The 13226-nt window shown below is 36.1% G+C and overlaps 1 protein-coding gene across 3 annotated transcripts; it reads right to left on the minus strand.

Annotated features, from left to right (window-relative positions):
* Positions 1 to 643: 643 nt before the first annotated feature.
* On the minus strand, positions 644 to 12779 carry LOC128679889 (solute carrier family 2, facilitated glucose transporter member 8-like). 3 transcript variants are annotated; one of them, XM_053762380.1, is made up of 7 exons: positions 12369 to 12779; positions 5317 to 5501; positions 4466 to 4777; positions 3473 to 3605; positions 2355 to 2563; positions 1505 to 1693; positions 644 to 904 (listed from the first exon to the last, which is right to left on the minus strand). In XM_053762380.1, the coding sequence occupies exons 1-7, from the start codon at positions 12544 to 12546 to the stop codon at positions 668 to 670; spliced, it is 1443 nt and encodes a 480-aa protein (XP_053618355.1). In that variant the 5' UTR covers positions 12547 to 12779; the 3' UTR covers positions 644 to 667. The 3 variants fall into 3 exon arrangements, with proteins under 3 accessions (XP_053618355.1, XP_053618357.1, XP_053618356.1); XM_053762382.1 differs by having other exon boundaries at positions 1546 to 1693; positions 12369 to 12776; XM_053762381.1 differs by lacking the exon at positions 1505 to 1693 and having other exon boundaries at positions 12369 to 12777.
* Positions 12780 to 13226: the final 447 nt, after the last annotated feature.

Genomic DNA, 13226 nt, shown 5'->3' on the forward strand with positions numbered 1-13226 from the left:
CGTACAACCCCCTAATTACTATAATGGGGGGTGAAAGTTTGTATGAAATTCGTTTTGTTTCAAATTCACGCGGGCAAAGCCGCGGGCATAAGGTAGTTTTTAAAAAATTACATGTAAAGATGAAAAAGTGTTTGTATGATTGTGTGAAAAGATCTTCGGAACTACTCAACCGATTTCCTAAATGGAAGCAACATTTAATACACATTGACGAACAAGTACATTTTAAGTCAAAATTAAAGCAATCAAACGATTTATATCTATATAACTAAATAAATCAGGTGATCTTCTTGCTCGTTTGCACACGAGAATAAAAATATATACATTTTTGGTTTCCATAGAGAGTGCCAAAGTAATTAATTGCATACTCATACAACAAATACATGCTTGCTCGACTTGCTAGTAAACTTAATTCTAACATAACACCGTGAATGATAGACCGTCGTATGTTATTTATCACTGGAGGTCACACTTTGGGAACCGCTGTTTTAGATTCATTGGTTCTATTTGAGTACACACGACATCCAATTTACGGAGTAATTAGCTTCTAAATCACTGTAATGAATAGACTAAAGATTAATTTATTTTATTTTGGAACTTATCCATCTAATAAGATCTTAACTATCTAATAAAAAAACTGCTGTAATTGTGAATAATGTCTATATTTATATCATAATTTCCAAATCGGTATCCTTTTCAGCTGCCTCTCAATCTGTCTGACACTTTTATTTTTAATATCCGGTATCGCAAACAGAGCGTACACAGCTGCAAAGAGGTTTATACACGCAAATATATAGAACACAGTATAAGTACCCATGTAATCCTCGATATATTGGAAGGAGTGTACGTGTGCCAGTTTAATTAATTCTGAATATGTATATAGTAGCCCTATCAGCGTGGCTCGGATCTGAAATTAATAAAATGTGATGTGAAAATTTTTCACGATTATTTTTTCCTAAATCGAATATATTGTTCCCTCCAAAGGCATATAGGACAGAATTATAAAAAAGAATTGACAAAGTTCAGCTTCAAATTAGATTATACTTAAATTTGGTGGCTTAAAGCGTATACTGTCTTAACAACTCATCAGCCTTTACAAAACTAGGTATAAGTTAATTAAAATTAATTAGTAATATTGAATAAGATTTCATTACAAACATACTGATAGACAGACAGGACATCCCTGTCCTGTAACTAATTTCTTTTTCTTTTCGAGTGTGTTAATTGCTACAATGGTTTCAGATTTAATTCGAGTCGACTAAAGGCATCTAACAAGACTTCTTCATCATATTAATCGCAAGTAATAGCTTTCTGCTCGTCTTTAATACATATTCAATCAGTGAGCAGGTGTTTCCTCACGATGTTCTCTTTTGCCGGACAAACTCATGTGGCGCGAGTAGGATTCGAACCTGGCCCATTCGATAACAGGCGGACAGTCTTAACCACTAAACCACCACCGCTTCAGAGAATTCACTATAAATAAAATCTTCTAGTAAAAATAGCCTACCTCTAAATTATACATTTCTACCATTATAATAGTGGGCATACCCCAGGTAACACCATAGCCAAACACTAGTATTGGTAATGTCGCCACTGGTAGCCATCTTAATGTCTTCACAGATAGGTCTGTCTGTGTGTACACTCCTAGCACACCCATCGACAACACCATTACTACATAGCCGAAGGTTAGAAGATACTGCAAAGAATGAATTAAAAAAAATGAAATTTTTGACACAAGCTTTCATTTTTGTCAAAGAGATAGCATTGAATTCAATGCGTGACAAATAAAATCATGTTCCTTCATGCAGTAAATCGTTGAGGAGATCCCTCATCGGGTTCCTGAGTGCACAATCAGGTCATGCTTAAGATTATAATGCCTGATCATCCAATATTAACGGGTGTACACAATTTCAGCTCAGTCTGTTGAAGATATCTGCTTCAAATTGGGTTGCAAGATTCCACCCGAACATACTAAAACAATATAACAGAAGTAATTTCACGTGTGAGATTGTGAAATCACAGCCAGAACTTCAAAGTTAATTTTCACGCTAACCCCAGACTTTCATCTTTACGTGTGTCCAATATTATTTGGCTGTGACGCCGCGAAACCTGGAGCCAAAATTTTGAATATTCTTCTGTAATTATATAACTGTCCACCTGCCTGACCTCAACACGCTATGGAAATGATATCGTTACCTATCCAAGCTACTTAACCTAGCTTCCAAGTCTAAGCTCCCCCTAGTCAGTACGATAGTCAGGGGAAGATATATTTGGTCCTGTTCTAGGACGAGACCACACGTCACATGATACTGTATTAATACCTATTATGCACGATTATATGGCAAATAAATGAATACCTTTCTCTCCACAAAACTGATGACCACCAAACAGAAGACACATCCCGTACACCAGGCAGTAACTACTAACATTCTATCGGGGTCTGAGGGTAGTTCCAACTGAGCTAGAGTCTTATCCTGGTCCAGGAAGATGATGCTACCGCACAACTCCTTGATAGTAAAGAGCATGATGCCAATTTTTGTTATGTCTAACCAGATTCGGTTCTTGACTGAAAATGAAGGAATAAATTAGGCTTGACAACGTCAGAAAATTATAAAAAATATGTATAATCTAGATAAAATTGAAATATTTATTATCATTATGATAATTCATAGACTGTAACAATGCAGCTGGATCTAAATACGAAGACTTAAAGTTGGTTGGAAAGTTCATTTTCAAAAAGTATGAAATTTGAAAAATAAATATAACAAACATAAAAAACAAAAATTTTGTAAAAACATTAATCAAGAAGCCATCACCATAAACGTAATATTTAATGTAGCTGTCGAACAAGTGTAGCTTTCTTAGCGAACATTTTAGCACGTTGTGACGTCACTCCTCCATGTCATTTATTATGGAGCGTTTGGACAAAAATGTGTGATTTTATTTTCGTCATATCTTTCAAAGCCTTGTCATTATCACAGAATTTTTTTCTTCGCATAGTCATCCTATATGCCTTCGTATAGTCATCAAAACAAAAATTTGACAACTAGCATATTATAAACATATTGCTAGGTGCAGCCGATCTCAGTTGATTTACACAAATACCCTACTTATTTTAGGCTGGATCTAGATTTAGCCGTAACATATTTGGTTATTAATTTACTCGTATGTACACAATCATCAACATCAGATTAGGCACTGGCCTTCCGTATGGATGGATAAGGAGTAATGGGCGTCATATTCTGTCCTACAAATCCTATCTTACTTCCTATCCTTTGTCGGTTTAATCTGACCCGCATTACTTTATAGGTATTTCCTCGTCTAGCAATTTCCCAAAAGGTAGTGTGGAAGAAATTGCTTATTTATTATGATTTTTGTACACCGGTAGAATATAATCTGGATATAGGGTACTTTTTATCCCGAAATTCCCACGGAATCGAAGACCCGGTGCGTAAATATACTCGTATAAACTTACAAAAACTTAATAATGTAATTCTTCCATTAGCTCTTGCTCTCTCACTCTCTTGTTTCAGAATGCTGACTTCATGTGTGACTGCGGGACTCTCTTTTGGTAGGTTTTTCAGCTTGGCGACTACACTTGTTACTGCCTGAGAAATATAATTATTCATACATCTTTATATATCTTCATCTATGTTATTATTATAAAGAGGAGTTTGTGAGTTTGTATGTTTGAGGCGGATAATCTCCTAAACTACCGAACCAATCTAAAAAAATATTTCACCAACAGAAAGGTACATTAGAAATTCGGTATGCATCGATCAAACAATGGCTACTGTTTTTCAAAAATCAACCCCTAAATGACTATAATGTGGGTAGAAAGTTTATATGAAAAACTTGTCTATTTTGATGTAAAAAAAATTCTAAAGCTGGATATATTATAAATGCGTAAATCTGTCTTATTTTTGTCGTAATAATAGGGGAAAATATTATTTTAACATGGGCTAATTACGTTTATTTTATTCCACAAGAAACATTACGAGATACAATGTGGTTTATATCGCAATACTAACTATTTAGTATTGCGATATAATTGTATCTCGTTAGATTTCCAAGCACGTATTTAATTTCTTCTCATCTATGTCAAATCTTCTATGATTTATTGATATACGAGGATGTTGCGAAGTAACATGTTAGAATAATATTGGTTTACTGTCGAGATTCGATCGGTTTCATTCGGAGCTGTGACGCCCTAAAGCTCAGCGTAAAAAAGTATGTTCAATTTTTCACATTCTGACAGAAACTATTGAAAATATAATCTACAATCCTATAAATGCGAAAGTTAATTTCTTTGTTAACTCTTCACAGTCAATTCTACTCAATCAATCTTCTTGAAATTTTGCATACATGTAGTTTGAAGTATGGAGCCGGTCATGGAGTACCTTTCATCCCGTAAACATATCTGTTCCCGTGGGAAATATAAAAGCTACTAATTCTATATTACCTTTACCTCAATCTTATTTGCTATGATCAGATAGCTAGGCGATTCGACCATAATGTACAGCGTTAGTATCTGAATCATCACCAATGCTACCATTGTTAGCATCAATGCCTCTTCACCCATCGCCAGCTTCATCATATACCCTGCTGACACCATTAACGAAATCAGTGCTAACGACACAGATCTGATCTTCTTCGGGAATGTTTCTCGCATGTATATCGGTAGTATTGTGAATAGTCCGCCTGATGATATGCCGGTTAGGACGTGTACCGTTATAACGTTGGCAACACTTGGTACAAGGAAGAGAGGGATGCATGTTGTCTGTAACAAAGTAATGCTTGAATGTCCATCTTGTCCAGCTTCGTGTACCTTGGGAGACCTTATGAAAGGTACAAATAAAGCGATGTCTGTGGCAGAATTCTATTCCGAAAAAACTAGCAACGTTAATGTTTTAAGTTGCAAATTAGACGAAGAAGGAGAGTTCCTTTTGTATTTATTTTGACCCTTCGATCCTTGCGATGATAAAAACTGATGAACAATAGTCGGATCGCGTCACAGATCGGGCCGCGCGGGAATTGACAGGTTAATAAGGAATGTGATTGTCTACCTGAGAGCGAAATGCGGGTATGCATTTCAATTTTTACTATTGAATCGATTCGAAGCGAGATGCAGCGAACCTTGCGGTGTGGCTGTTGTTGCGTCACAATGACACACTTTGGTTAGCTGCGTCTCACTGCAAATCGACTCGATAGTGATTAATAACAAAGTCCACACTACACACACACTGCTTATAACCTATAAGAAGGGCCCAGCAGTGGGACACATCGACAGGATAGAGAAAAAAAAACATAGTTACTCACGCCTTGTACCAAATTAACGATAAAAATCCCGATCTTCCTGCCGCATTTGTCGATAGTGTAACACAAGACCGGTGCAGAGAGAGCTGCTCCGAGTATCAACCCGGTCTGGTTCCATAGGGCCTCCCCCTCCGAAGACAGGGATAGAAGAGTTGTGGCTATACCATAGGTGAAAAATGGGAGGCATACTGTAACAAAAAAATCAATTGATGAAAGAGCAACATCATTTTGTTAACCGTCATTGTCCCATATATTTCTTTAGGTTTCTTCACAGCTGAAGTGGTCGTTCGATCGATTGTATGGTATTTTACGATAAATGCGAAAGTAAGTTTTTTTGTTTGTTACCTCTTCTTACTCTAGTCAACCAATCTTCTTGAAATTCTGCATATATGGTAGCCTGATGTATGGATAACGACATAGGGTATGCTTTTATCCCGCAAAAATAACTGTTGCCGTGAGAAATTCACGCGGACGTAGCCGCGTACAAAATCTAGTACTTTATAAATTGGACACCATACGATAATATTCTTGTAGCAATGTGTGTCTTGAGATAACGTTCATTCTATAATAAATAGTCTCTAAGTACTGTCAACCTGCATGAACCTTTATGGCGCGGTATTAGGGGCGAGTTTGCAATGATTTTGGGTAGGTTGATGAGCTGTTGACTGTATGAATCTAATTCAATGAAAGCCATTGAGGGATAAAATGATTGAAGGATGTTTCACAAAGGGCTTGGTCCCTTCTGGATGTGATGTGAGAATGGATGTGACGACGATGCCGGGAATATATAGGTTTATGTCGTTACGTTGCTAATGACATTTGGATTGTGATTGAAAACATTTTATTATAATAATATTTTTATATCATCATCACATAGTTTCGTTTCGTTCAATGCGTGAGTATGTTTGTTTGTTACCTCTTCACGCTATATCTCAACCAATCTTCTTGAAAGTACGGAGAAGGACATAGAGTGAGTTTATAAAATAGTTCATCCTGGAACAAAACTGTTCCCGTGATAAATTTACGCGGGCGATGCGGAGTGTTACAAAGGTTACAAATACATATCAAAAAAGACTTTACATTTCAGTAAGTTATAATCTATTTGGAAACACAATAGTCACCTTTTAGTCAAGTAAATTTATTCAGCTTGATAACAAATAGTTTACAAGAGGTGCGGCCGTTTATGTGATATTAGAGTTCGTTGCACCAGTCAATTTTGTCGTTAACTTTAACGTGTGCGGAAAAACGAAAAGTGAGCTATTTTATTTAAAACGTCGGCGGCGCTTAAAGTGAACGTTTAAATTGACTGGCGCAACCCAATCTTAGGGTTAGTTGCACTGTCAAATTTGACGTTGATTTTACGGCGCAGCGGACGTTTCGACAAAAAGGCGTAGATTGTGTTTTTCAGCGCATGTTAAAGTTAACGTCAAAGTTGACGGTACAACGCAGCCTTAGTTTGCATACCGTTTGGTAAAGTACACGTATGTGTCCTTGTCTTTTGTAAATTATTGTAAACCACATGTTTAATAGCAGTAAAATTTAAAAAAGTATTATATATAGTATATATTAGCAGTAAAATTTATAAAAGTACTATATTACCTTTTTAAGATTTGAGGATGTGTGCGAAAGTCGTGAGGATGTATGTTTTTATGTATGTCTGTACACGGGTAGAATATAACCTGGAATAACACACCAGGTACTTTTTATCCCGAAATTCCCACGGGAGCGAGGCCCCGGGGCGCAGCTAGTAGGGTCATAAACGAGGATGGCTTAGCTACTAGATCAATTTTCATAAAAACACATTTTTTTATTATGTATGTATTTAATACATCTAGTTCAAGATCTGAGGTTAAACATAAGCAGCTCTGTTTTTTTAAATTTCAACCACTAAAGTGTTGCAATGGGGGGTGAAAGTATGTATGAAAAACATACAAATTATTTCAACCGAAGGCGGTGCCGTTACAACTAATCCCACTAATATTATAAAGTTTAAGTATGTTTCTTACTTCTTCATATTCAAACGGCTGGACAAATTTTTGTGAAATTTGGTATTGAGGTATCTGATACCTTGGGATAACGTATAACTTTCAATCAATCGCGAAAGTACGTGATTCTCGTAGGATTTAATCAAAAGGTCTATACTGTGCTTATCGAATGATAAAACGCGGGTAACACCGCGTGGTACAGCTAGTAATTGAATAAAAGGAGCAGTCAACTAACACTAAATCATCTGCTTCAAGAAGCTATTCGAATTGAATCAGACTTGACCGAATAAAATGGCGGTAATTTCTTGTAGCGAGATTGAAAATTGTCTCAATTATGATCACGTCTGAGGAATCGAGGATCACGAAGGAGTTGTAAAGTTGTAGCGAGTTCCGTAACTGGCCAATTACCGACGGAAACGAGGGGAAATTTTGATAAATATATTTTATCTCGTCTTCCTGAATGAAGTTGACGAAGTGTGAAAAGAGACAGAGCTGTGTAACAGAAAACCTGGGAAACAAGCGCCATGAATTCATACTTCATAATGATGCAAAATTTATTTTATACTAGGCATACGCCAAGAATTTATACCTCGTGATTCTGTCTCTCTCTCTCATCTGCATATTCCCGGTTGCATTCGGGGTTATAAAGCCGCGAAGCCCGGGAACAGCGTAAAATAAAGCCTTAAAATCTTGAAGATTCGTCTGTGTGATGATGGTGGGATGAGAACCTGATAGGATAACTGAAAATCAGTGTTAGGGCCTTTTTGCCTTGCTGCAGCACAACAATTTATTTAATTTATGTTCTTTTTTTATTATAAGACTAGTCTGTTATTTCTTTAGTGTCTGTGGTAAATCAAATAAACGAATTATTTATCTATCTATGATTATTATCTAGGATAACGACGTATGGATGAGAGAGATTTCGATAATGTTGTCTAATTAAAAAATAAATACGATGCTCGTAAAATACAACGGCAAAGACAATTGATTTAATTACGTGAACTGCGCTTTGATGAATTAAAAGGTAAATATTGCCCGTTCCGTGAATGAACACGAGATTGCAAATTGCATAGATTGTTCGTGAATGAAGTTTTGCGTAAATAAATAGGTTGTTTATATTCGTTTTCACTCGTTATACTTCTTTTCGAGTGTGTTAATGCCGACACTGTTATCATGTTTTATTCAAGTGGCCTAAAGGCATCTGACATGTCATCCAACTAACTTAAATGTGGCAAGTAGTCGCACGCAGGCTATTTAACTTACATAGTTTTTTTTAGACTTGCCTACATAGATTTTTGCTAGTAAAGGACTCACTATCAGAAGCGGTAATGCTTGTATTATTGCTAGCGTACAACATATCACAATTTATTTTATATTAGTACCTATAACACCCTTACAGCATAACATCTAATTATAGTAATTCTGTACAAATAGAGGGATACATAAAAAATAACAAACATATATATATATAAATAAATATATTGGGACAAATCACACAGTTTGAGATAGCCCCAAAGTAAGTTCGAGACTTGTGTTATGGGATACTTACTCAACGATACTATATTTTATAACAAATATATATATAGATAAATCCAAGACCTGGGCCAATCAGAAAAAGATCATTTTCCATCATGACCCGACCGGGGATCGAACCCGGGACCTCTCGGTTCAGTGGCAAGCACTTTACCACTGCGCCACCGAGGTCGTCAGATATTATATACATATATTAATCTATACTATTATTATAAAGAGGTAAGCGTTTGTGAGTTTGTATGTTTGAGGCGGGTAATTTCCGAAACTACCAAACCGATTTCAATAATTCTTTCACCATTACAAAGGTACATTATCCAAGATTGCTATATTTTATCTCAAAATTCCTAAGGGAGCGAAGCCCCGGGCAACATCTAGTTATATCATAAAATCTGTTTATTTTATTTTGTTTGTTAACAATTTAATTGCTTTATTATTTCCGGTTCCTTAAAATACATTAGTTTCGGAAATTCGGTGTTACCATATAAAATTATTCTCAATTAATTTGTCAAGCTCATTGTGGCACCCTAATTGAGAACTACGGTGTTATACTTACAATTAAATTCTCTCGGAAATATTTCGAGTTGAAATTGTGCGGTAATTTCGTAAACTTGCCCCAATTTACAGTGCGGAATTAAATTTCAACAATTACTTTTGTTATTACTCGACTGTCGAAAGGGATGATAATGTTTTCAAGTGCCTTCGCCAATTGAAATGTGAGAAATAGAGAGTAATAATATCATACGAGTATACGCGTGTATATGATCCTATTTTAAAACTCCTTCCACACGATACAATCTGATTGCCCAATTTGATTGCCGATTGAATTGGGTATAATCTGGTCGTCAGTCCACACATACATAAAACCCCTTCCACACGACACAATCTGATTGCCCAATTTGATTGCCGATTGAATTGGGTACAATCTGATCGTCTCGTCCACACGTACACAACTGTATCGGCAATTTCAGTATTAGACTGAGCAATCCCAAATCGGGCGATACCGACCACCCAATGACCTTGAATTTAATATTTCCACCCACACGACTAAATTTGATTGTCAATCTAATCAAATTGGGTCGTGTGGAAGGGGTTGTAGCGGGAGCTAGGTGATTATGCTCGACCGCAACAAAGGGAAGATCTTCCCGCCAGGCTAGGTGTTGCGCCTGGAGAACCGCACGGCAACGACGGTGTCATGTCGGTTGTATTTATGCTTCCAATCGAAAACGCACTGTCTGCGCGGTCTAGGCTTGTTAGCTTCTAGTAGCGAGTCGACCGTAGTGCCATCTGTCCGTAGAGTCGTGGATCACTTGTTTGGCTTGTTATTCGTTGCGTTTGGTCGGCTTTTTACAAAGTATAAAGAATTGGGTAATTAGAAAAATACATGATATCGCCACTGCGCTGGTGGCTAAAGCAGATATTGACATTTAGAGCGAGAGAATTCATGCTTGAATCATAGAAATTTTCATTCATGACAAATCTCTTTGATTTTTCTGTCCATCGTTTCAGCAAACCATACAATAAGTACATAGATTTTGCTTTGAATAAATTGTATCTTTCTCATCTGAGCATATTCCTTCCTTCCTGAGCCGTTGAGCGTCGGAGCTCAAGGTCCGCTAAAAGTGAGTTTGAACAATACAAATTACTAACCTGGAAAAAGGTTAAGGTTTAGTTCTAATTACAAAAATAATAATTTTCAAAAGACAATAAATGTTAATCTAATCTTAATTTTGAATCAAGAAAAATCTGTAACCGTAGTTTTTATGGTGTTAATGACATACAAAAGAAAAATCATTTGGATCGAATAATAATATAGGGCATTAAAACATTTTGTCAATTTGCAGGAGCAAGTGGCCGGTAGACGTTCCTCTTAAAATTACTATGTATCGTTTACTAGGTTTTACCCGCGGCTTCGCCCGCGTAAATTTACCACGGTAAAGGTATTTTCGGGTCCTTCTCCGTACTTCAAACTACATGTATGCAAAATTTCAAGAAGATCGGTTGAGTAGATAGAGCGTGAAGAGGTAACAAACAAACTTAGTTACTATCACATTTACAATATTAATTAGGCAGGATTACTAATCAGGGCTAAGTCAGTACTTAGTCATATTATTAAAATTCATTCTTCAAACTTTTACTAATTTATCCAAGTTTGTTTAGGTCTACGGCTGCAAGTTATAACTTGATGATAACACCGTTTTCGTACATTTAAATTATTTCATGTATTCACTGTGTTGACAGTCAAAAACTCACTTTATTACATTAACAGTAACATTTAAAATCACAATGACACAAACTATATTTATTTAATTGTCGATTAAAATGGACCTAATGTAAGTAATGGATAAAGACTAAATTGGTTATTTATAAATAACCAATATAAACTTCGAATGTCTGTTTGTTGGTTTAGTAAGATCTTTTCAAAGGTCAGCAGTGGCCAAGGAAATTTCTAATCATCTATAATATCATTATAAAGAGGTAAGCGTTTGTGAGTTTGTGTGTTTGATCTACGAAACCACCGTACCGATTTCAAAAATTCATTAGAAAGGTACATTGTCCAAGATTGGTCTAGGCTATATTTTATTTCAAAATTCTCACGGGAGCGAAGCCCCGGGCAACATCTAGTAATAAATAATTCGACTAATTGGAATAATTATGCACAGCGGCTGACAGTTAAAGTTAACTAGTGTGTATGCGATTACTTGCCACGTGCTTGCCACTATACGCGGAAGGAAGTCGTTTTACTTTTACTGTCGTCGGAAACCTTGTGACATTTAACGCCTGACAAAAAATGTCCGTGCCGTAAACTGTTGAGGAATTCGCTCATTGGGAGACGATCCTGGGTGTACCATCAGTTCATGCTTATCATAGTAATGCATTGTTATGGAAACTGAAGCGACGTGGGAAATTTCAATTCTGTAGGTCAACTGGAAGTAGGAAAAATCTAACTTGAAAGATTTATAACAAATACATATATAGATAAACATCCAAGACCCGGGCCAATCAGAAAAAGATCATTTTCCATCAAGATCCGACCGGGGATCGAACCCGGGACCTCTTGGTTCAGAGGCAAGCACTTTACCACTGCACCATCGGGGTATTATACTAGCCTTTACACGAGACTTCGCCCGCGTTAATATCGTGCGTCCGCTCATAACATATTATTGTCACTATCTCGGGTTCTAAGCAAAGTATCGTGATGAAAACTATACTAAATTTTAAATTAGACTATACGCTATACCACAGTTAAAGCCGCATTCAATTCCATCCACTAATTTTTGCGTTATGCGCGATCAAATCTGATTCCATCCATTAACAACAAAACAACAAACGTTAATACAGATAGACAAAAATTTAAAAAAATAGATAGATATAGTTTTATTAAATGAATAGATAGATATAGTCGTGAATTCTACCACATCGGTATTTTTGTGCTAGCTTTTCGAAAACAATAACATTTGTAATCAATTCAAATTTCGTAGTTGTATGAATAAATAAATAAATTACTTAATAAGTGAGAATCAAACTTTCACTAAATACCTGCAAATGCTGCCGAAACGTCCTTCCATGTGACCTTATCTTCAAAATCTTTAGTCACATCGAAACTGGACAGTGTGAAGACCATTTTCTTGTTCAACTCTTCAGCTGCATACAAAACCAAAGCCTTACCGACCAATACTGCTCGAAACACATTATAATTAACACCGTTTTCGTACATTTAAATTATTTCATATATTCACTGTGTTGACAGTCAAAAACTCACTTTATTACATTAACAGTAACATTCAAAATCACAATGACACAAACTACATTTATTTAATTGTCGATTAAAATGGACCTAATGTAAGTAATGGATAAAGACTAAATTGGCAGGAATATATATATATATAAATTTAGTTAAATCTTAGTTAAATAACACGTCGTATTCCTTGGCAGTAGATAGCGATTATGTCAATAGAATAATAGTCTGAGCAATTGTTAGTGCAGTCAAATTGTGCCATAGAGCTAGCAATATATAGAATAACACTCCAAGTTCTACATTTACCATAGAGTTAGAAAATTCAGTACGAAACAAGTTTCGTAATTTTCCAATCAACACTTTTTTCCTTGTTCATTTTCGCAAAAAAATTAATCTAACAGTTGGGAACATTCAGCTGTTATATTACAACAGACGTAACCCTCCGTGAGAATGCTATTTTTGACTATCAGCTGCCATCAAAGAATGTAGAAAATGTGCGAAGTGAAGGACGAAAAGTAGAGCGGGCGGAATCTAAAACGTGTAGATGAGATAGACAGCAGTCAAGGCTATGTGTCCCTTAGTCGCCACGTACGACATCCGCAGGATATGGAGTATTATCATTCTTATTCTAGTGCGTAAATACACGCCACGTGTTTCAT

Source organism: Plodia interpunctella, chromosome 22 (genome assembly GCF_027563975.2).
Source record: "Plodia interpunctella isolate USDA-ARS_2022_Savannah chromosome 22, ilPloInte3.2, whole genome shotgun sequence".
Taxonomy (NCBI): domain Eukaryota; kingdom Metazoa; phylum Arthropoda; class Insecta; order Lepidoptera; family Pyralidae; genus Plodia; species Plodia interpunctella.